The sequence below is a fragment of the Asterias rubens genome, chromosome 19 (assembly GCF_902459465.1).
Source record: "Asterias rubens chromosome 19, eAstRub1.3, whole genome shotgun sequence".
Lineage (NCBI taxonomy): Eukaryota > Metazoa > Echinodermata > Asteroidea > Forcipulatida > Asteriidae > Asterias > Asterias rubens.
In genome coordinates this window covers 8,163,221-8,188,217 of record NC_047080.1, presented here as the reverse complement: position 1 = coordinate 8,188,217, position 24,997 = coordinate 8,163,221, and the positions used below count along the sequence as shown (strand labels likewise).

Sequence of the window (24,997 nt, the reverse complement as noted above, 5' to 3'; positions counted from 1 at the left end):
TGAGGGTGCAGAGTCAGACCTATGTTTTTCAGGCTCGTGACCTTTTGTTTGTGACGATCGTTTTTGGGAGTGATATTTTATAACGCAGAAAAGTATTCATTATACAGCAGCAGCCTCCATGGGATTGTGCAATTGAACAGGATCAAAGAAACACTTAGTGGAATCGGAAAGGGTTTCTTGCTTATACAGAGCAGTTTAAAAGTAAAATTTCTTATACTAATCCTGTATAAAACCTTTAAACAGTAAAGCCCGGTTCAAACAACCTGCGAATGTGAATGCGATTTGAATTCCAATGCCCCTGGGCTGTTTTCGCAGCGAATGTTTCGCAGGAGTTGAGCACATTTCAACTCTTTCAAACTATTTATTGCGAACTTGTGACGTCAAAATTTGTATTGCCTCCGCAGGAAGTACGATCCAGACTTAATGGTCTGACATAATAATAATAATAATAATGATAATAATAATAATAATAATAATAATAATAATAATAATAATAATAAAACCATTCTTATATAGCGCATAATACCGTGAGGACCCTATGCGCTGTAAAAGGAAATCAACAATTATTGTACAAAGTAAACAGATATGTTTTTAACCGGGTTTTGAATTGTTCTTAAGTCTCAGCCTGTTTGACGACCTCTGGAAGACTGTTCCATAACTGAACTGCTGCATATTGGAAAGAGCGGGAACCGTACACCTTGGCCCAGTTTGCTCCAGAAGTGTTCTTTATTTCCCTTTTTTTCTTTTTTTTTTCTCTGCAGGTATCCTGTATGCCATCAATGGTCTTCTGCTTATATTTGGGTTGTTCTTAGCATACGAGACGAGGAACATGACCGTCAGGGATCTGAACGACTCTAGATACGTCGGCATGGCAATTTATAATGTAGCAGTAAGTATCACCATTCCTAAGCAAGTGTAATTCTCTCAGATCTAGACATTGTCACAGTTGGGCAGGGCAAGCTACAATCCTGGCCAAAATGCTTAGGTGAAGACTGCGCAAGGAGAGCCAACATTAAAAGGGGGCTCGGGAGCCGTGGGGGGGGGGGGGGAGGGCCCAACGAGATATGCCCGGGATTGTAGGGCAAAAACATCATTTTTTCCCTTCTTTTTGTTGTTGTGGGTTTTTGACTCGTCAAACCATTTATTTGTGCACTTTGATCACATTGTTGGGAGGGGATAGGTTCTGGGCCATACCCACCATTTAAATATGTTCATTAACTACCACTTTTCATTGGCAGATATTTTTCGTGCAATACCTTAGATAAAAGCTTTTAAATTTCTCAAATCTATTAAAGTAGCAGTAACAAGATTTTAATATAATCTGACCTAGCATCATGCCGAACTGTAGCATGGTCTTGCCTTTTCTACCTCAAGTAAAAGTTGGGGGAGTCTGTCTCATAGGCTAAAATCTGTGACAGGCTATTTACTCTTTTTTGATTTTTTTTTGTCGTTTAGCATTTTGCAACAGCTGATTTTATTTCTCGTTAAAATAAAACTGTCACTGAAATAATGTTTTTTTTATTCTCTCCACAATTGAAAAATAAAACTGATTTTTGTTTCTTCCTATTTTTTTCCCCCCGTTTTTCTTCCTCGAGGTGTTGTGTATAATTACAGCTCCAGTAACAATCATTATTCGTAGTCAACAGGATGCGGTCTTTGGGTTTGCTGCCCTCACAGTCGTCTTCTGCTCATCTATTACGCTGATTTTAATTTTTGTCCCAAAGGTAAGATTGCCTAGGCTCAAACAAAAAAAACTGCGAGAATAGGGTAGAGAGAAAAAACAAGCCCTTAACCATAAACAAACCTCCCTTAATATTTTGAATATTATTTGTGTTTTTCCTGTTCACCAAGGTGTGTGAATACAGTGTCCACTTGCTGAGAAAACAGCAAAAATCTGTCAGGGTATTTTCACAAGAATGCCAAATCCACCCACATTTAATAGCGAATTGATAGCGGGTAGCAATCGCATCTCTGTCCGCATCATTCGCGAACAAACACCGACTCTCAGACATCTGAGAAACTGTTCTTGCATGAATCGTTTCTCAGGTTCAAATGTTGTTTTGGGGGGTGAACAATTATCCAGACCCTATTCAAGGATATCCTACCTCAAGATAGTCTGCTTCTCAACAAGTAAGTTTTTATACTTTACCCAAGGGAAGGTATACGTTTGGTAATCACTCTTAAAGACAGTGGACACTATTGGAAATTACTCAAATAATTTATTAGCATAAAACCTTACTTGGTAACAAGTAATGGGGAAAGGTTGATAGTATAAAACTTTGTGAGAAACGGCTCCCTCTGAAGTGACATAGCTTCCGAGAAAGAAGTAATTTTCCACGAATTTGGTTTTGAGACCTCAGATTTAGAGTTTGAGGTCTCGAAATCAAGCATCTGAACGCACAACACTTTGTGTGACAAGGTGTTTTTTCTTTCATTATTATATCGCACCTTCGACGACCAATTGAGCTCAAATTTTCACAGGTTTGTTATTTTATGCATATGTTGAGATACACCAAGTGAGAAGACTGGTCTTTGACAATTACCAATAGTGTCCACTGTCTTTAAAGGGAAGGTATAAGTTTGGTACTTACTCTTAACATTTATGGAAATACAAATATCTGGTAAGCAGCCTACAGCAGCTTTTGATAGGATAAAGCATTCTGATACACCTTTGCTGTAATTTGGATATTTAAAAAGATACAAGTTTTTATGGGCCAAAATGTAAATCTGAGAACCATTTCTTTTAGTAATGCTTCTGAAACTAAAGTAATCTGAAGCCTAAAATGGGGACCAAAAATTGGCTTGGCGTCCACACCAGAAAGCTGGCTACATGTTTTTAATCCCAAACCTTAAGTTCGAAAAGTTCTTACTTCATCAATTTTGTTTTCTTACACTTTCAACAGATGCTTTACATCCATAAGAATCCGGATGGGGTGTACACCAAAAACATGCCGGGTCTAGCGGCTCCAAGTAGAGAAGATGAGGAGAAACATCAGAGACTGTCGGCAGATAACGTAGAAATCAAAAGACAAATTGCAGAAGTAAGTTATTATGGCCATTTAGAAATCAAAAGACAAATTGCAGAAGTAAGTTATTATGGCCATTTAGAAATCAAAAGACAAATTGCAGAAGTAAGTTATTATGCCAATTTAGAATTCAAAAATTCAAATTGCAGAAGTAAGTTATTATGGCCATTTAGAAATCAAAAGACAAATTGCAGAAGTAAGTTATTATGCCAATTTAGAATTCAAAAATTCAAATTGCAGAAGTAAGTTATTCTGGCCATTTCGAAATCAAAAGACAATTTGCAGAAGTAAGTAACTATTATGGCCATTCAGAAGGAACCTGGCGAAGGAACCCAGATTACAATTTCATCAAGCAATTTAGCATCCAGCAACATAACATAAAGTTTACATTGTTGTGACTGGTGCCCTACTCAAGTTTTGCCTTGCAAAAGAAAATTTATCAAGCAGTACTTTCTGTGCTTAACAGCTTTTTGGAATTGAACCCAGAACTGAGAAGTCTCCCAAAATGTTGTGTCGAAATGCAAGTATTTTGACGCGATTCCATTTCAAATGAATCATTGGTTCACAAGGTCATTCTAAACTGCATAAAAGTATCACAAGTTCAAAGAAGATTGAGGGGAGACCGATTGGTATATCAGACCTGATGCCTTATTTGCACCTTACGACAGGATGGGTCATAGTGATGCAGGTGCGTAGAGTGGATCAACCACAGGCCTGATAACGATGTGTCAGATTCTTTCAGTTTGGTGACATTTGTTTGAATGCAGGAAGAAAAATATAAAGATGGACGCCCATTGATAAAACTTTACAGACCCCATGGATAGTACCTTGGCTTAGATAACAAAAAATTGCCTTGGATGAGCTCACAGTTTTTGTATTTGTTTTTGTTTTTCCTGCGTGTAGAGAGAGAGGCGGATAAGACAGCTCGGAGACCTCATTACACAGCGTACAAGAAACATTCCCTCACCGACTTCCACCCCGAAACTCCAAAAACGCAGCCCCTCGACGGGACGCCGATCACGGACTTCCTTTGGGCCGGACAAGCTCACCCCGCCGACAATGTCCTGCGAGGACAGTGCATTTGTCTCGGTGGGCGTCGGCAGCTCAGCCCTCTCCGCCTCGCTGCCGAGGGGTCACCGGAACTCTGCAGCGTCGGAGGAGGAGTTCTCAGAAACATATATTTGACGCCAGGGGCGAAAGCAACTACAGTGGATCCCCATGGAGACTATTGTGGTTGAGGAAGGAGACGACAAGATGGACTGACGTCAAGAGTGGAGTTTCTACGCCGGACGTTTTTTTGTACACACACTTGTTCATACTTCTGAATGCTTTGAAGTGCTTTCCATGCGGGGCGTGTCGTGACACACACACCCTCTCTTAAAACTTGTTCTCTGAGTAAAAGCAACAATCAGTGGATATGAAAAACACTCTCTTTATTGTGAGGTTCACTGAAGGATGTGGAAAAGCAACAAATTATACGACCCACCTGGAGAAAGAAGAGCCATGTCCTTGGAGGTGTTTGACTGACACGATGCAAGCTGGTTTGTTTTAGGATTCAAGCATGCTGTTCTAAGATCAGGGGAGAAAGTGTAAGTTACTACATCAACATAGGACGTTTGACGAGGATCATTTGTATGCAGGGGAACACTGTCATGTAGGAGATCATGCCTGACAAACAAGTTCGCAGTTAAACCAAGGAATATTTAGACATGGATACCAGCGCAAGTTTGGGTTGTGTTGTTACGGCTTCTTTGCATTTTATATGGCATAATGTCATGAAGCTCCTAAGCGTGAAATTCTGCTTATAGAATTCTGCTCACCAAGATTTTTTCTAGCTGTGATTGTTTGTGCTTACAAGCTTTATGAAATTTGAGACCAGATGAATGGTTTATGAATCAGAGAGCTTATGGTGGCAGCAGACAGTCCAATGGAGTGTGGTCAAGCATCCATTCCTTGAAGTCATCTTGAGTCTTCTTGACAAATAAACAAAACAAAACTGAACGACCGTAGTAGACCCCTGTCTGATGACCTCGCAGTTTGTTTACCGAATCCCCATAGAAAATTAAACCAGGTCCACACTGGGATCATACGGGAGTTCATACTGTGTTTCCGGCGGGATTCCTGTCGGGATAACTCACAACCGGGATTCTGGCGGATTTTATTTTGTGGCAAACAATGATAAATAATCTGTGACATCATCAGTTCTAAGATTGACTTATTAAAGGACTTATTAAGACAGAAAAATTGTTATGTAAGTTGTGTGTGTGCAGTGGCATAGCTAGGAGGGCCCAGGCCCTGGGCACCACCTTGGGGGGGGGGGGGGGGGGTGCGCCAAGTCGATCATGGTTGGGTTGTGGTTATTGCCAGTGTCTCAAATGGATGCTAAGATTCCCAAAGACAACAGGTGTGGAATTACACAGAGGTCATGGCCTCTGTTGCCCCTGGTCTTTGCCTTGGAGGGCCCCCTCAAAAGTTCCCATAGTCTTTTAAGATTTTCCAATAGAAGTGCCCTTTGCAAAACGAAAATGGCCTTGCCCTCTCAAAGATGAAATTCCAGACCTGGGATAAGGTGAGTGAAGGTGGCAGCATCCTCTACCCTTACTTCCGGGTGCTCCTGACCACTAGCTATGCCATCTGGGCCCAATTTCATGGCTCTGCTTACCGTAAGCTCAAGTTTTGGCTTCTGCGTGTGCGTACTCCGCAGGCATTCTACGCTTACAAGGCTAGCGCAGAAATTTGGCGCTTGCACATAAGCAGGGAATCGTGATCGTAAGCGTAGATTTTGGCAGTAAGCAGAGCCATGAAATTGGGCCCAGGTTTGTGTTTATATAATACATATATACTCCACATACAGCTGCACACTATGGTCTACAAAGCTCAATTTTATAAATCTGCTAACCAAACAAACCTGAAGCAAGGACAATTCTTGCTAAATAGCAGTAACGCGGGTTACCAGCACATTGCAGGTAAGCAGTTCCCGCAAAGTTTTGATTAGTGGTTATAGTTTCTGCTTAGCAGGTTTATAAACATTTTAAAAAGAGAGAAAGAATCCAGACTATCATTGTAGAGATATTTTAAAGCAATCATGTTACTTCTATTACATTATATAAATATGTGTAAATTTGTTCGCCCCCTAATGTTTTCCATATTTTATACTCAAGATATGTAAATTTATGAAATCAGTATAAGGTTTATGCATCATATCATTGTATCATTGTTGTACCAAAAAAATGAGTTGATTTTTTAGTTGATGTCCTTTGTTTCTTATAAAAAGTTATATGTCCTTTTGAAGAGACCTGTAAAAAAGATTTTTTTTTCTTCTTTTTTAATGAAATAGTTGCGGATAATCCTTTTGGAATAATCTTTTTAGGATTAAAGGCAGTGGACACTATTGGTAACTACTCAAAATAATTAATAGCATAAAAACTTACTTGGTAACAAGCAATGGAGAGCTGTTGATAGTATAAAACATTGTGAGAAATGGCTCCCTCTGAAGTAACGTAGTTTTCGAGAAAGAAGTAATTTTTTCTACCAATTTGATTTCGAGACCTCAGAATTAGATTTTGAGGTCTCAAAATCAAGCATCTGAACGCACACAACTTTGTGTGACAAGGGTGTTTTTTGCTTCCATTATTATCTCGCAACTTCGACGACCAATTGAGTTCAAATTTTCACAGGTTTGTTATTTTGTGTATATCCTGAGATACACAAAGTGAGAAGACTGGTCTTTGACAATTACCAATAGTGTCCAGTGGCTTTAAGTGACATCAATGCCAGCATGGTTGGTAAGGCCTGTAAATGAACACATCCGATGTCGGTTCCAGCGATGCAGGGAAGGCCCAAACACCCCTTCCAACTGATCATGGTGAACCTGTATATATATAAAGGGAAAGTATACATTTGTTTTATTTGACCATTCAATAAGTTTAATCCTATATAAATGTAGATTATATAGAATAAAACTAACCTGTGAAAATTCTTTTTCAAAGTTTTGTTTAAATATCGCAGAAAATCTGGAGTGGTTATGTCCGCGTAGGAAGAATAATTCGTAATTTGATAATCTGAGCAACGTAACATTTCTCAGATTTCACATTTTTGGGGATAACATTTTATATATTTTATATCCATAACCACATTTACTTCGAAGTGAATTGATTCTCAAAATGCTTTCTTCCACCGAAAGCTAATGTACTTCAGAACCAAGTAAGTTTTTATTGGTATTAATCTTAAGAGTGATTACCAAATGTATACCTTCCCTTTAATTATCTAAAAACAACCTGTAAAAGTCTTACATCAAAAGTCAACTTCTGATTTAAGGCGAAGTGTTGAAGTCAAGAACTTTTCAGTCAAACTGATCTGCCGTCAAATTTACCAAGCTCTTCCTAACTTGAGACTAATCTTAGGACTTATAGGACGAGTCCCAACCCTGCACTGTAGCATGCAGACCTTAAGATTAATCCTAAGTTAGGGCGAGTTACTCGTCCTAACTCTTTGTGAAATCGACCCAGGTATTGCCAGGTACCAGAGTGGCCGAGGGTAGCCATGTAGTACTCAAGTATGAGTACTTGGGCCATCTACTCTAGTACGAGACAAGTGTCCAAGTACCGATATCAAGTACTTCGTCCAACAACAGTGCGCCCTCTAGTTCTTATAGATAACTCTATGGGCTGGAAAGAACATTAGTCTGGTAACCTTTCAGCAACATGACTTAATATTGGTGCTGTTGAAAGGAAACCAGATGAAGTTTACAGCTAGCTACCTGTTGAGCTTCTCAGCTAAAAGACCCAACTCTGATCTGGAAAAAGATTTGCATGCTGTGAACCCCAGGGCCCAATTTCATAGAGCTGCTAAAGCAAAAAATTCATTGCTTAAGCAAAAAATTCATTGCTTAGTAAAATCAGATTACCGGCCAAGACTCCACTCAATTGTTATGCTAAGTAAACAACAGCTAAATACTAGTCATAAGCAATGTATATGGCATGAAATTTTGGCCAGTAGGCCTAACATGTGTAAAATAAGCGAGCTATTTTCGTGCTTAAGCAGCTCTATAAAATTGGCCCCTGGACACATATTTTATGAAATATTCAAGGTTTTGTGTCAACAATTTTAGTCCATACTGTCTACAGAAAATTATAAATTTTATGTGTGATTTTTAAGTGTGTAAATTAGGCTCTATTTGTTTGAAAGTTAAAATAAAAACAACAAAAATGTCTTTCATTATTAAATTCTTTATTAATTAGTCTAGTATGCCTCGATTATTAATACTTAAAAAGAAAACTTTCATCAAAAAATTGCTTACAGATGATAATTTAAACTTAATTGAATCTTGCCGTTGGGGGCTTTCTTGAAATCTTCCAGTCGACAGGTTTTGTTGTGTTTGTGTTTGAGTAGTAGACAAAATTAATCAAACAGAATCTTGCCTTAGAAATTTAAATTACTTTAAGGGGACCTGAATTATGAACAGTATTAGTTTCTCAGGTTAATTTAATTTTCTTACCCTGTTAAAAAACGTTTTCGTCTAAGATTTATCTACAATGAAGAGGGTCGTATCAGTAACAAATGTTTCAAAAGTATCCATACTCAATTTCCTACAATGTTAATTATGCAGAGTTCCATTAAAGGAACACGTTGCCTTGGGTCGGTCGAGTTGGTCTTTGAAAAGCGTCCTGTAACCGTTTGTTATAACATCGATATGGTTAGAAAGATGTAAAAGTAGAATACAATGATCTACACAAATATGCCTCGAAATTGCGTGGTTTTCGTTTAACCTCGTCGACAAACACGGTCGGTCATTTATGGGAGTCAAAACATTGACTCCCATAAATGGCCGACCGTGTTAGTTCGCGACGTAAAATGAAAACCGTGCAATTTTGAGTGATACTTGTGTGGATCATTATATTCTCCTTTTAAAATATCTTTCTAACCATATGCATTTCATAACAAACTGTTTCAAACGCTTTTCAAAAGTATCAAGTATTGGAGTAAAGTCTCAAGTTGCTTAGGGCTAGTCTCAAGTCAAGTATCAATCATTGTTACTAATCTCAAGAAAAGTCTCAAGTCTTGGAGTAAAGTATCAAGTCTCTAAGAGCTATAGTCTCAAGTCAACTATGAATTATACTTTACCCATGTCCATTTAATCCATTATTATTATACAGAAATAAAGATAACAGTATGTTACTTAAACAAACATTGTGTTTTACTGTGTCTTCATTTGTTTGTGAGAGAATGTGTAGTCAAGATAATATCAACACACAGAGCTCTGGCGCTACCCCCAATAGTTTAGATATAAGTCGAGTGGTGTCCTCAAATCACGATGGTTCCTCAAGCCTTTCTGTCCCCCATTGCTGACTTGAAATCTGCTGATTCAAGTCCTGTGTCGATTTTAAGAATGTCGGTGTAAGTAAGTGCCGGTCTACCAGGTTTCCTCCTCCCATGGTACAGCATGCTAACGACAAGTAAAACATTGTCTTAAGCCAATATATGGCTAATCAGGCCGGTGTCGGATGCAATTGTGTTCGCCATGCAATACTGTCCGGTCCGGACACTTTTGCATATGCAATCGTGTCCGTCCGGGACTATGCAAAAACCGTCCGGCGGGCGGACATGTACATGACTGAACATGCACTGAACCTACGTACATGCATCATATGATTGCAGCGAATACCCAACGGCCGAACATTTCCCATGTCATAATTGACATGCTCGTAAAAAAAGTGGCGAACGTGTTCCGTCGACCAAGGGTGTTTAATTTACTGCAAGGATGGTTTTGCACGGGGGCAGACACAACTGTGTCCAGGCGGACACAATTGCATTATGCAGCAGCCTCCGGGCGGACACGATTGCATATGCAAAACCGTCCGGCGGACATTATTGCACTTGCAAATGATGTCCTCTGGTTCCCTGCTTCTGTAAACAACTCATCTATGCAACTCCGCCAACGAGCACGGTTTGGTATGTTTCACTGCAACACCAAAAGATTCCAAAACAGCCCCTTGCCCTACCTCACCAAGCTCCTGAACTCCTAAAACCATGTTAATATAATTGCTTAATTTTCTGGTCTTAAATGTATACAAATGTAGTGAACCTGTTTGTACATATCTGGCAGGCCATTGCTTTTGTGATTTTTGTGATTTTATTTTTTTTTATCAAATGTTCACTATGTATTTTCTATTGTAAAGCTTTTTAATAACTAATGTTATATTTTTTTAATTATTGTAAATTATGCCGCTATTCAGCGGTATGCTGCGATGGCATTTTTGAATAAATAAACCAATCTAAATTATTGCATAGAGGACATAATTGCATACGACACCGGTGTGTATAACCCGGTTTCATTGGCACAGAGACCGAGAGTAATATTCCCCCGGACAGGATGCCAGTCCCGATGCAAACTAACCATTTGCACGCCTTATTTTTATCCTGGATTTATCTGGTTGTGGTCCAAATAGGGTGACAGAAACTTTTTTTTATAGAAAACCAAAAGACCAAAAAAGCAATCCTGGTGGTGGAGCAGATCAAGGAAATATTTCTTGAAATTGTGGCTTTGATGATGCACTGGAACAATTAACAGCAGTGGCAGCCATCTTAAGTTATTTTTCAAAGGATAATTTTATACTATCTTTCTCATTAATATTGATTTCATGTATCTCACATTCATGCTTGTATCGTCATTTTGGTTTTGGCTGGATGCAAAAGTTTGTCACCCTGCAGTGCAATGACCCCAGACTCAGATCAATTCTGAATGAAACTATTATCTTCTCTTTTTAGTCCAAAGTTCTAACAAATATACAAAATATACACATACGGATCGAACAATAACATAATTGTTTACATACCGTAAATATAAAACCTGATTAAAAGTTGAGCGGGGAATGCTGAGGCAAAACAAGTTACAGAAAAGGGCTAGGATACAAGAACTTGAACCAGATAATACTAACATGGTCAGGATTTATCGGCTCGCTTATTAGGCAGGGAGGAACATTTGCAGGCTCCAAAAACACATCAGGATCCTTTAAAAAAAATCAAATTCTAGGATGATCATGATTTATCGGTTCCTTAGTAATGCACGGTGGAACATTGCGGACGTTGAGAATAGCCTTACGTCAGGAAGTTCTTCGGCAACGTGAGTGGTCAATAGTTTCGAAAAAGTTTCACGAGGAACAGGTGAAGACTTGCACTTATTCACCAAAGAGGGCGCTCGACCTCGGAACACACACACACCAACAAAAAAAAACGCAACCCCCGTTACATAAGTTGAGTCCTCTTTATCGTCAGCTGGAGTTTTGTGCTAAAATAGAGCTGCCGCACTCGTGCAAATAAGTCATTATTACAAAAATAGAGTTGTGATATAATATTATTTGTCAGGCTGTCGTATGGTCATACCTCTGGACGGAATGCTGTGAAATTGTACGTTCAGTTTGCGTAGCAAAGTAAACATTTTCGATCAACGAAGGAAGGTAAACTTGGCTGGACATCGGAAACACCACTCACTCAGCAGACAGTTTTGGGGGGTATGTATTGCGTTTAGATAGCCCACCTTGTTGGGCTGTGCATGGCTATCTTTATCATATTAATAGTCGCCATTCCTGTGATAAGACCGATGTTAAAAGACCGCCATTACAGCCCAACAATGTAGGCTATTGCGTTATGTGCTGGCATGGATGGAGGTACTCCTACTAGAACTATTTCGGTTTCGTCCGGCTATCGTCTCTCGTAACCTCATAGACGAACATCTGTCACGCGTTTAACCACCCATGGTTCAATTCATTTTTAAATCAGAAATCTCTCTTTTTTTTGTTTTAATCTCGCCAAAATTAGGCTCTATGTGTCCTTTGAGATCTCAATGTGCCGGGGGGGGGGGGCGACCAGAGAATCCACCCCGCAATCTCAAAAATTGTTAAAAATGATCAATTCTTACGGTAAGAATTTATCATTTTTAACAGGCCCAAAATACTAGTCCCCTATAAGGCTCACAGGGGAGCCTTATAGTTTCTAGGAAGTAGCCTTATGATATCTCTGGATTCTAATATAGCGGTAGCCATAATGCCTTAGGACAAAAATGTAAGTAATTTGGGGTAACTTTCCGTGTGGCGCCACCACTTTTTCACTCATTTTTACAAAAAGGGATATATCAATGAGGTAAATTAGATACTATATTATTTCATATCGAATGGAAAAGTGGTGGCGCCATGCGGAAACTTTTCCGTAATTTGTTTAGTAGTAATTGAATAATATTTTTGATTTATTTTGCATGCCATAGATAGGCCCTACTAGCTTCTGAATATTCAATAAAATACCAACCAATGAAAGGTGTGAAAACATATGACGTTGCTCCAATGCCGTGCTTGCATTTAAAAGCACTGTTAATGGCGGACTGTCTCTCGCATCGTAAAACCAAAACTTAAAAAATTTCAACACACGACTGTAAGTGTTATTGTTAAAAAATTTGATAGATGATTTGAAAAAAAAAACCATTTAGTTTTTGATTGTGAAAAATTTTCCTGTTATCCTACTGACAACACATGACACCAGGATACTTTTAGTTTATAGTAGATCCAGTTACTGGGGCACTTTTACTGGGGTTACTTAATCATGAAGGTAGAAATGGTCTATTTTTATGGTCTTCTCTTTTCGATATTAAAGTGCACTGGGTTCTTTTACGTATGCGTTTTACACAACACACGGGACCAACGACTTTACGTCCATTAGGCCTATGTGGGCATATCAGAGTGGACCTTGTGCATTGACGTCATCCAGCCGCCATCTTAGAGGAAAAACGGTGACGAAACAATCGAGACGCACAGATTTGTACGCGCAGCGCACAGTATTGGCCAATGAACAACCTCCTTTTGACCTCTAGGTGAGGGCGCCGTACTGCAATGACGTCATGTGCATAAGGTCTATAGACCTATCCATAAAGCTCTGCGCCATTGCGTATTCACCAATCACAACTTTAAAAAAATTAAGTTTGACAGACATGTGTACGCGTATATTGGCGCGTGCAGCAGAGCTGTGCGGAATGGCATTGGAGAGGCTTCTGTGTTCTTGCTCCACGTGTGCTGTGGGCAGAGCCTAATGGATCGGTCTATTTTTTGTGTGAGCAAAATACATTGTGCCAAAATACTTTCTGCCTCCAGTACAGATTTCCCCTATAGAATCAATCAATCAAAATATTATCCACTGTGCATTTATCCGTGACACAGCTAAAGATAAGGATGTCGCAGAGATTCAGTCATAAGTCCGTTCAACTTATTGCATGGCCCCATACACAAACAATTTGGAAACCAGGGCCCAATTTCATAGAGCTGCTAAGCACAAAAATTTGCTTAGCTTGAAATTTTTGCCTTGATAAAAACAGGATTACCAACCAAATTTCCATGTGAGTTTCAAGATAAGCAAACAACAACTTAATACCAGTAACAAGCAATATGCAACAAATGGGAATTTGGTTGGCAATCCTGTTTTTATCAAGGAAGAAATTCCGTGCTAAGCTAATTTTTGTGCTTAGCAGCTCTATGAAGATGGGCCCTGGCGTAGAAGCTTCACTTCAGCAATAAAGACCCCATAATTATACATGAATAATTTTGTTGATCCACTCAGCCTTGGCGGATTTCCAAAAGAGTTGATTTATTGTCCACTAAAATTGGATAGCATAATGTCCCATAATAGGGCATTACGTATGAATCTCGTATGGGAACATATTTTGCTGGGGTAGGCCTACTACGTACTATCCCATTTGTGTCGACATGATTGTAATTCATTGCCCTGTTAGGTTGGACCATTTCGCACCCACCATTTCTACCTCCATGGTGGGACGCTGGATAGGCTAGACCCTATACTCAGCGTTGTTTTTAAGTTTGTTTACTTATATGATCTTCCCATCAAGGGGACTCAGCAAGCAAACTCCCACAAGGGATACAAACACCAAGCTGGCAGCAGCCAATCCCTCTCATACAAACATTGGTTTAAGGTCTATGATTATGAATTGCACAAACAAAGAAATTGTGATCCAGTAACTCGACAACAATATTTATTCTAGTCATTGTGCTGTTAGCCCCAGCAGTGCTATCTGTAGCCTACATTGTGGTACTGATTCCCGGGTATAAAACTTCCTACAAAGTGAATTAAATATCAACTTATGTTTGTTCATATTTATACCTATAAGAAGCTGACATTTTGTTCATGTATAACCGATAAACCGTGGTGGCACTTTATATATTCCAGAAATTAAAATGCAGATCCGCGCTTTTGTTGTAAACATCATCCTATGCTGATGGACATGTGAGCATGCCCAAAATGCATCTCAGATTGACTTTCATGTCAGCTGGAGCAAAGTATTAGATTTGTGTTTATGGTCAGAAAGGATGACTGCAAAGTTTACATATGTACCTCTAACCCTTGTTTTTTGTTTTAACCCCAACCAGGTTGTAAAATGGCTGAAGGACAGAAAGACGTCAATGACAAAGGTATAGAACAATGTCCCTAACATAGAATTATCAGGGTGGTTTTTTTTGTAACGTAATGTTGTTTTACAGACAATATTATCAAGGAAGACACAATAAAAGTCGCCTGTGAAAATTTCTGTTGATTATACATGTAGTGTCTACAGCCATGACAGCATTTATAAACTCGCTGTCACAGTGTTTTCATGAAGGGCGTTGAGTCCATCCACTTTTGGTGAGGTCAGGCGCAGACCCACACTCTGGCCTTGAAGACCTTTCGTTTTTTATTGCAACATCACAGCCCCGAGTTTTTTGCCAACCGCAGTTGGAAAACTATAGAGAACCATAAATGAAAAATAAAAACAGATAGCCCAAGTTTGTAACATGTCACACAGCTGTTCAAAAATAGTTTTGAATTTGTTGGAAACAAAGTAACCAATCGAGAATTTCTTAACAGATTGGAAGTTTGCAAAAATTTTTGTACTTGTCAGAACATGGAGGAAGGAAGAGAAGGAGTTCGAACTAAGAGACTAACCACAGAGTAACAAAAGAAAACCCTGACAATGCCCCTGTCTGACAAGTGGAAAAAGATAGGAGACCTCCAGCTGGACGACCGATTAACGAGCGGGATTAGATCTCTTTGTACAGAACGTGTGGTACCGCCACTCTGCACTGTTGCCTGCGTGTTAAGATGAATCATTGGAGACAAGAATTGCGAAAATACACAGTTTTCGCATTTGTTGTCTTTCATGGATGCGCACATGGTACAAACGATTGCGTTATTATTTTCCGGTTCTTTCGTTTTTTTTCACATGAGAATCGGTGTTGTAGAAGGTGAGTTGTGATTGACTTCTTCATTTACCGTTTGTGGTGTTTTCATGGAAATATCATAACATATTTTTACATTTTTTGTGACTTTCCGGTCACTGGCAGTGGTTCAAAACTTGGGTATTAGCACACGAGGGTGGTTTGTTTTCAATTGTGTTTTTTCGTTTTGGTAAGCGAAAGCGCCAACAATTTTTATCGGGTCTCAAAAAAGTAGTTTTTTCTGTATTATATCCATACGACATACGACGCCATAGTTGCATGAAGAACCAAGTGCGCACGCGCAAACTCACAGATGCCAGGTCGCCCATTGTTTGTGTAAGGTATGTGGGTGATTACGAGGTGTCTTTAAACGACCACGGTACCACAGGTTCGACTTTTGAAGTCCCCTCGTTCGTACTCCTTCTCTTCCTTCCTCCATGGTCAGAACGTCTGTTGACACGATTGAATGCTTTTTGGCATCCATGCAAAACAGCACGTTTTGTTTATTAACGGTTGTAATATACAAAAGTATGACCCTTTCTTGTAATTCTCTGCCCATGTTTAGTGTGTCTCATCACTGGTGCCAACAGAGGCATTGGACTGATCGCCGCTCATAAATATGCAGCAGCTCGGTATGAGGTCATCATGGCCTGCAGAGATGAGGTCAAAGGTCAGGAGGCTGTCGGAGAAGTTCAGAAGGCCAATCCAACGGCCAAAGTCAGTTTTCTGAAGGTGGGTAAAGTTCTTTCTATTTGAAGTGAGAAAACTGGTTTACCAAACTAAAATGATGGGTGATAAAGCTAGATGTATTTCGCTAGGGGTTAGCGATTAATAGTGTAGAGGTAACTTTAATAGCCAAAAATGAAGTTAGCCCCTACTCTCCCACAATAAGAATGCTTGCTAACTGAGTGAACCAGAAACACAGTGGTTGTCCCCTACTCTGTCGCTCTTTGTGTGAAACGAAGCATATCATGGTAGGTGACTGCCTGTGCATGACACACACAGGAAAGTCTGGGTGATATAAACATCAGCCTTCAAAAACTTTTAAGAAAATCCAAAATTGTTCTAAGGGTTCAAAACCATCCGCCGTAAATCTGTCCAAAACAAATTGTTGATAAACACGCCATACAATGTGAAGTGGTTATTCCACATTATTTATGAATAAGTAGGATTTGAAACTTTGCATGGTGGAAACAAGATAGTGTAAAGTCATAATTATTGTTGTGTTTTTTACTGGATCAAAAAATTTTCAGTGGCTTTTACTAAATGTGTTTGATTGATTATATATTCATCTTTTTACTTGTACATGTATCTTTATTATTATTATTATTATTATTATTATGGATCTTATTTTGGACCTTTTAATTATTTTGTTTTTGTGGTTAAAATGTTCTTGTTGTAAAGCGCCTGGGAGCATTTTTAATGGATTTGGCGCTATATAAATGTTTTTTGTTATTATTTTATTATTATTAAGTCTGCAGTAACACCATGTCATGATAAACTCTAAATGAGTTGGGGTGGTTCGTTCTGAAAAGAACCGTTGGTTTTAGCTCAACTTTTTTGTATTATTTGTGAAGTTTAATTTCCCATTTTTTCCTTTTCTATCTTTAATTATTGGGATCCTGCCTTCACAGCTTGATCTCGGCTCTTTGAAATCAGTGCGGGAGTTTGTGGATAATTTCCATGAATTGAAAAAGCCTCTCCATGTTCTGTGTAATAATGCTGGGATGACATCAGGTTTCTCGAACGGCAAAGGGCCGTTTAAGACCGAGGATGGTTTTGAGGTCACATTCGGAATCAATCATTTGGGTAAGAAGTTGTTTATACATCTCAGGCCTGTTTGCTTCGTTTTTGAAAGGGCAGGGGCACCAAGGCATTTTTTCCTTGGTAAAGGGCCCATCAATGAGGAAATTGTAAAAAGGGCACCAAGGCAATGATCAGGGGCATGGAGGGATGGTAATGATCCAAGGATGCCTCATAAGTGAAGTTAATTACTGTAGCTCGCAAGCCTGAGGAAACCTGTAAAACAGGGGTGCTTGCTACGTGAACCAGAAACGCAGGGGTTAAACCCTACTCTTCCACGGTATGGGCACTTGCTATGTGAACCAGAAACAAAACCACCACTCTTCCACGATAAGTATTTTGAGTTCTTTGAACCAGAAATGGGTTAATTTTGACTCCACAAAATGGCCAACCCTGTTAGTTCGCAAAGTAAAAGGATAACAAAGCAAGTTCCAGCTTATTTGTGTTGATCATTATACTCTACTTTTAGAACATCTTTCTAACAACACAAACTTTTATTTATAATAAAAAGTTTCAAATGCTTTTTATAGACCAACTCACTCAAATCCAAGGCAACGTGTCCCTTTAAGACAAACTGGGTAAATAATATGTTTTTACACCTGATCTTTGACCTGTGACCTTACAGGTCATTTCTTGATGACCTTGCTCCTGATGGATGACCTCAAGAAGACGGCATCAGAGTGTGGTGAGGTGCGAGTTGTCGTGACAACTTCTTCATTACACGATCCTGAAGCTAAAGGCATGGGAGGTACAGTACGCCTCACACATATTTTCCCTTTTTTACCAATTTATGTCGGTTTTCTGAAAAAAAAATTCCATGCCCACCAGCAGTATTATTTGTTTGAGCTTTATAGAGCTTATTGAGATTAACCTGGTTCATGCTTCCTTTGAATGTGAATGGGATATGAATTTTGACGTCACAAATTTGCAACAGTTCAACATGCCAATCCTGAGAAACATTACCTGCAAAAACAACCCTGTGACGTCAATGCTCGCTTCGCATTCGCAGGAATGTGAACCAGGCGTAATTGTTTTCCTTCGAAAATACTGTTGCCACAATTAAACACTGACTTGACAAAGGAAAGACAACACAGGCTCTCGTAGTCAGTTCTGGGATTTGATGTTATCGTGTGAGAAAAATGTGAGTAGGTACTCGCCCTGAGTTGCAGAACCTCGGTCGTGAGACCTGCGAGGGTAGAGGTTGATAGTGTGTACGAAAAAGCCTTTTGAGCACTACGGTAAGCCCAGGGATGTATACTCTCCAGGGAGCTGAGAGAGATGAAAGGAAAGTTATTGGCCACATGACCAGGGCTAGGCCTGGGCGAATTATTCGAATATCCGGACCTCGAATGCCTTTTTTTTCTTAACCGGATATCCGCATAGGGCGCGAATACCTATTTATAAACCGGATAGTTCTGTAATTACAACCAAGTAACCGGATATTCTTTTTATATCCGAATATCCGCGGACGTCGGGCGACAACTGATAGGAATGTTTTGTCTGAATCCTTATGAAACTTCTATTAAGACAGCATAAAACAGCATAAATTAAGTATTTAACTATGCTCACCTCCGTGAAGAGTTAAACAATGACATTTCTGACGTAATTTGTTCAAAGATTACGAAAGTTTTCCTTCACGTAGAGTCAATCACGATCAAAAGAAAAAGCAAATCGCCATCTTTAAATTAGATCCGGTTATTTTTATGAATGAACCGAGTGACACTGTCTAAAACTAATATCAATCCGCCCATTTTTTTATTTAATTTTTTTAATTTTTATTTTTTGAAAAAACCTATTCGAATATCTGGTTAATTTCGGATAGTTGGCCAGCGGTATCCGAATATCAAAATTTCACTATTCGCCCAGCACTAACCAGGGCCCATTTTTATAAAGGCTGTAAGCACAAAAACTTGCTAAGCACAGAAAGGTATTGCGTAACAGAAACGGGTTACCAGCCAAAATAATATTAAGTTTACATATACATTGATTTGACCGGTGTCCCCTTCCACTCAATTTTTGCTTGGCAATGAAATTTGTCAAGCAGTATTTTCTACTTAATAGCTTTCTGAAATTGCGCCTCGGGCACTTTGTAAAGCACATTGATACGGTTATTGTAAAAAGTGCTATGAACTGTATACATTTGGTTTGCGGTAAAACCATGTGTGTATCTACTTGCCAGGTAGAGTTTGTTATTTAGAGAACTGTCTTTCTTTATATTCTACTACTGTGGAGTAGATTTATCGGATTGTTTGAGAGACTTCTCAGTTCTGAAAAGAACTGTCCTGCTTTTTGACTACTACCTAGGCGAAAGGTATGAAAAATTGGCTAAGACTACTTTAGCTTATAGGATCGTTATTAACTGCACTGCCGCAGAGTGAGTTCTTAAGTTGGTCTCAACGTTTCGACTAGCTTGCTCTAGTCACCGTTACTATGTCTTCTCTATCACACAGGCCCTGGCGCACACATGAATTTTGAGAACTTACAGCTACTGGAGGGGAAGTTTGACGGTCAGCTAGCTTACAAGAACTCCAAGCTGGCTAACTTACTCTTCGCTAAGGAGCTAGCGAGGAGACTGGAAGGGACAGGGGTAACGGTCAACTCAATCTGTCCAGGTAATCATGGTGTTTGTCTTGAGCTTTTTAAAACAAAAATTACTCATAGTTCAGGTTGTTGGGTGTTTTTGGAATGTGGATGGACCGACCAGGTCAAGATCCTCTGGGACTTAAGCATTCAGACTGATCGTGTTATAGAACAAAAGTGTCTGGATGTTGTAGTCTTAGGGTGCGTTTGACAAGCTTCCCTGCGATGCTCACTCTGGTGAGCCCCCCGACGAGAGCTAATCAAACGATCACTCACCCTCTTTTGGTGACGTCATGCACCTCGGTTAACACCAAGTGAACCACTCCACAAGCAGGGCACTGGTGAGCCCCTGGAATGAAGTCAAAGCTATTTGAGCGTACCGGGGGCAAACCAGGGTTGACCCAGGGAAGCTAAACGAACGCACCCTTAGATAAGGCAAAGAAGATGTGTTCTCTCATAAACATACATGTAGCTGCATGGGAGATTTAAAGGTAGCTTCAAAGTAGATGGACAAAGTGAAAGTGAAAGTAGTACAGGTACAGGTCTGTGGTGGTTGGAGCGCTCAGCACCATTCCGAAAGCACTGGGGAACGTATCATCGAAATAGGGACAAATGTGAGGATAGATCTGTTGCAGAAGACAACGCTTTTGGGAACAGCTAGGATCCTGAGAAAGACCCTCGAGATCTAAGGCTACGGGACGTAGCCCGACTCGAGGAGTTGACAGTGTAAAGGAAAACATGATATTTTGTTTGCATGCTGTGATAAGATGAGATAATAACAATAATAACAAATGTTTTTATAAGCGCCTAACACCTTTATGAGAAAGTCTCTAAACGTTCAGAAGGAAACAAAATATGATGAATCTGACAGAAATGTACTCTCTCGGGTGGGATTCAAGCCAATGACATCTGAGCTAGACGTTTTCTCTAGAATGGCAAAAGTTGTGGGTTTGAATCCCTCGCGAGTAATATGCCTGTGATTTTGTTCACAGAACTCGGGGGGGAAAGTACTGAGTATTGACCCAATTCACCTGACATCATCATCGAATATTCGTTGACGCGCCATATTGGTGGGCAATGTCATTGTGTGTTAATCAGTGAAGTGCGCATTTTAGGCGACGCAGCGTTGACACGTAAACCCATTGCCAACCAAAATGGTAAGCGTGGCACAGTCGCCGCGTGTGACGTGCGTGCAAGGGGTCAATACAGTGCTATCACGCATCGGTGTATAGGGTTCAAACCAAATAGTATTACGTTTTCATGTTGTTGCCAATTATATTAACTTTTGTTTTACCCATATACACCAATGTGTGTTTATAGCACTGTATACTCTGTACTTTCCAGAGTTCTGTGAACAAAATATACCTGTGAATTCTTTCACAGGATTCGGGAAAGTACTGAGTATACAGTGCTAACATACATTGGTGTACATGGGTAAAACCAAAAATTAATATTCTTTATCCCCAATGCAAATTTAACATCTATACAAATTTAACATCTATAAAATCGTTGCAGTACCCGCTGCCAAAACATAGGATTTGAACTGCCTCTAGCTACCGGGCAACCTCGGTAGTCTAGTTGGTAAGACACTGCTCTAGAATGGTTCAGGTCGTGGGTTTGAATCCCACTCGAGTATTATACCTGTGATATTTTTTTACAGGACTCGTGATGTACTGAGTATACAACGCTAATACACATTGGTGTTATGTGTAAAACCAAAATTAGTATTCTACCCCCGATGCAAATTTGAATTATATTGTAACCAATTATCTTATGATTTAGTGGGTTTTTTTCTTTCTCATTGCATCTGCAGGATTTATTCCCACAACTGGGCTCGGCCGAAATGAAGGAGCAGTTTCTCGGTTTATGATCGGAACCTTTCTGGTTCCTCTGTTGAGGTGGAAAGGAGTAACGAGGACGGAGGACCAAGGAGGGGAGGCAATCTACCAAGCCGGTACCGACCCAAACTTGAAAGGTACAAACAATTTGAAAATATTAATTTGGGTTTTTATTCATACACCGATGTGTGTGAGCACTGTATACTCAGTACTTTCCCGAGTCCTGTGAACAAATTTCACAGGCATATTACTCGAACCCACGACCCTTTCAATTCTAGAGCAGTGTCTTACCAACTGTAGACTACCGAGATTGGCCGGTAGCTAGAGGCAGTTCGAAAATTTGCATCGGGGATAAAGAGTATTTGGTTTTTACCCAAACATCGATGTGTGTTAACACTGTATACTCAGTTCTTTCCCGAGTCCTGTGAAAACAATTCATAGGCTTATTACTCGGGCTGGATTTCGAACCCAGGAATCTTGCAATTCTAGAGCTGTGTCTTACCAACTAGACTACCGAGGTTGCCCGGTAGCTAGAGGCAGTTCGAAAATTTGCATCGGGGATAAAGAGTATTTGGTTTTTACCCAAACATCGATGTGTGTTAGCACTGTATACTCAGTTCTTTCCCGAGTCCTGTGAAAACAATTCATAGGCTTATTACTCGGGCTGGATTTCGACCCCAGGAATCTTGCAACTCTAGAGCTGTGTCTTACCAACTAGACTTCCGAGATTGCCTGGTAATTAGAGGCCTGGTAAAGTAATGCACACAATGAAAGTATTACCGGTCGGCTGTCCCAAGATGCATTGGTGGGAATGCTGGGGAAATTTAGTGGTGTTGGATTAGCTTATGTCGGGGGGGCCAACCCTGTAAACAAATCAGGGCTCAATTTTATGGTTCTGCTTACCGTAAGCAACAAATAGGCGCATAGGGAAGCAGGGTATTCCGTGCTTACATCAAGCGTACTGCATGGAATTTCTGCTTGTGAGCGTGCGAACTCCACATTATTAGCTATAATAAAGGTAATACCAATATTAATAATAATGATAATAATAATAATATTAAGTCTTATAGCGCATGTATACCAATAAGATACTAAAGGCGCTTGTATGTCCATTTTACAGAAAGATAGGTTATTGAAGTTATGAATTCTGAGACCCAACCATATGGCAACTTATAAGGGTTTACAAGATACTTCGGCACATTCAGCAGCCACAGCAAGAGTAGCTACAACAGAAATTCAGCACTACAGAAATTCAACGCTTGCTTACAGTGAAGCGGGGAATGGTGATCGTAAGCAGAGAAAATCGGTGGTAAACAGATACATCGAATTATGCTCATGGTCAACCCGGGCAAGCTAATCGACTACAGCCAGAAAAAACACCTGAGACAGTTGGTTAGTTATTTAAAAAGGAATAAATACAATTGAAACTAGTTGTTACTTTCTATTTTCAGGAAAAACCAGCGGGTACTTCCGAGACTTGAAAGAGGCCGAAAGCTCTACGGAATCCAACGATGAAGAAGTGGCCAAGAAATTATGGCAGGTCAGTTTAGAGTTGGTGCAGCATCAGGAGACCAAGTAGTTTGAGAGTTACAACAGAAACAAAATGATGTCAACCCAGGTATTTTTTTGTAAATACATTTAGACTTTTGTTGTTTATACATTTAAAGGCACTGGATACCTTTGGTAGTTGCAAAGACCATTGTTCTCACTGGTTGGGAGGGAGCCGTTTCTCACAGTGTTTTATACTATCATGTAAGTAACTGCCACCAGTGTCAAGTGCCTTTAAAGGCAGTGGACAAGTAATGGGGAGCTGTTGATAGTATAAAACATTGTGAGAAATGGCTCCCTCTGAAGCAACATAGCTTTTGAGAAAAAAGTAATTTTCCCAAAATTTGATTTCAAAACCTTAGAATTAGTTTGTTTTTTTTGAGGTCTCGAAATCAAGCATCTGAAAGCACACAAATTCTTGTGACAAGGGTGTTTTTTCTTTCATTATTATCTCGCAACACCAACGACCAATTTAGCTCAAATTTTCACAGGTTTATTTTATGCAAATGTTGAGATACACCAAGTGAGGAGACTGGTCTTTGACAATTACAAATGGTGTCCAGTGTCTTTAACATATTTAATATGACATGTGATTTTCGGTATGAAATCATGAAATTTTGTCCTTGATGTTCCACAAACCAAAAGCCCTGTGTTAGCTTTTTGGGCACTTGATTTCTATTATTGACTTTGAATTGGAGAAAAGTATTCATTGTATAAACTTATTGTAAAATTATGAAACACTATGACAGTACTAAAATAAATTTGAGGATTTGTAATTATAACAACTTAAAAATGTAACTATGTGTTGTGATGTAAATATTTAAATAATTTGCCAGCGGTGAAGTAAAATGTAAATTTGCTGCTGTTTTAAGCACTATTTTTGGGGTGAGACAGAGTTAACACATGGCATTATTTAGCAAGCAATGAAGTTTGCAATTGTGTTATGTCCAGACTTGTGTAATAATTTTCAAGAATAGATTTTGTTTGTGTAACAATTGTGTACTTCGACCTCATGCGGGAACGACATACAAAAACATTGCACAATACTTTTCCAAATTGTGAGAAACAGCTCCCTTTGAGGTAGCGTAGTTTTGGAGAAAGAGGTAATTTCTCACTCAAATGCTAAATGAGTTCAGGCCTGAAGCCTTTTATTAGGCATCTGAAAGCACACAATTGTGCTACAAGGGTGGTTTGTTCTTCTTCATTATATCCTTGCAGCTTCGAAGATCAACTGATCCCAAATTTTCAAAGATGTAACAATTGTGTTATTCAATTACGACACACATTGCACAACACTTTTCCAAATTGGTGGAGGGGGAGGGGGGGACTAATGCATCGAACAACTCATGTGCAACCTGTCTTATTGGCCTTTGGCTGGACAGCTTTAATACATTTAAATTGTGTAGTGTGCATCCAAGCATGCACCTACCAGGCTTTGCTTCATTTCACCTGTACAAAGAGAAGGCATTATTTAACAATGTATATTTGGTTTCCGGTAACACCATGTGTGTATCTACTTGCCAGGTAGATTTGTTCTTAGAGAGCTGTCTTGCTTTATTCTACTGCCGTGGAGTAGATAATCGGAGGTTCGGGAGACTTATTAGTTCTGAAAAGAACTGTCCTGCTTTTTAACTATTACCAGGGCGGATGGTATAGAAAATAGACTGGACTACTACTTTAGCTTATAGGATTAACTGTAATTAACTGTACTGCCGCATCAGTTCTGAAATTGGTCTCAACGTTTCGACTAGCTTGCTCTAGTCATCGTCAGGAGACGATTATCTACTCCGCGGCAGTAGAATAAAGTAAGACAGTTCTCTAAGAACAACTCTACCTGGCAAGTAGATACACACATGGTGTTAATGCAAACCAAGTATACATTGATACCTCACCAAGCAATGCCTCAAATCCTATATTATTTAACAAGCAATGAAGTATGTAATTCTATTATGTG

General features: G+C 39.5%; 2 protein-coding genes across 3 annotated transcripts in view; both read left to right on the top strand.

The window, feature by feature from the left end:
- Positions 1-5,341, top strand: part of LOC117303345 (gamma-aminobutyric acid type B receptor subunit 1-like) — a 40,738-nt gene extending 35,397 nt beyond the window's left edge. Inside the window, exons 7-10 of the mRNA XM_033787512.1 lie at positions 762-889; positions 1,596-1,724; positions 2,904-3,041; positions 3,930-5,341. Coding sequence (XP_033643403.1) covers positions 762-889; positions 1,596-1,724; positions 2,904-3,041; positions 3,930-4,211 — 677 coding nt within the window. The 3' untranslated portion in view covers positions 4,212-5,341. The remainder of the gene's footprint in view (positions 1-761; positions 890-1,595; positions 1,725-2,903; positions 3,042-3,929) is intronic.
- Positions 5,342-11,279: 5,938 nt separating this feature from the next.
- Positions 11,280-23,266, top strand: LOC117303248 (retinol dehydrogenase 14-like). Of its 2 annotated transcripts, XM_033787400.1 has the most exons (8): positions 11,280-11,533; positions 14,450-14,491; positions 15,840-16,006; positions 16,909-17,083; positions 17,703-17,825; positions 19,528-19,689; positions 21,471-21,632; positions 22,947-23,266. In XM_033787400.1, the coding sequence occupies exons 2-8, from the start codon at positions 14,458-14,460 to the stop codon at positions 23,072-23,074; spliced, it is 951 nt and encodes a 316-aa protein (XP_033643291.1). In that variant the 5' UTR covers positions 11,280-11,533; positions 14,450-14,457; the 3' UTR covers positions 23,075-23,266. The 2 variants fall into 2 exon arrangements, with proteins under 2 accessions (XP_033643291.1, XP_033643292.1); XM_033787401.1 differs by lacking the exon at positions 17,703-17,825.
- The last annotated feature ends 1,731 nt before the right edge of the window (positions 23,267-24,997 follow it).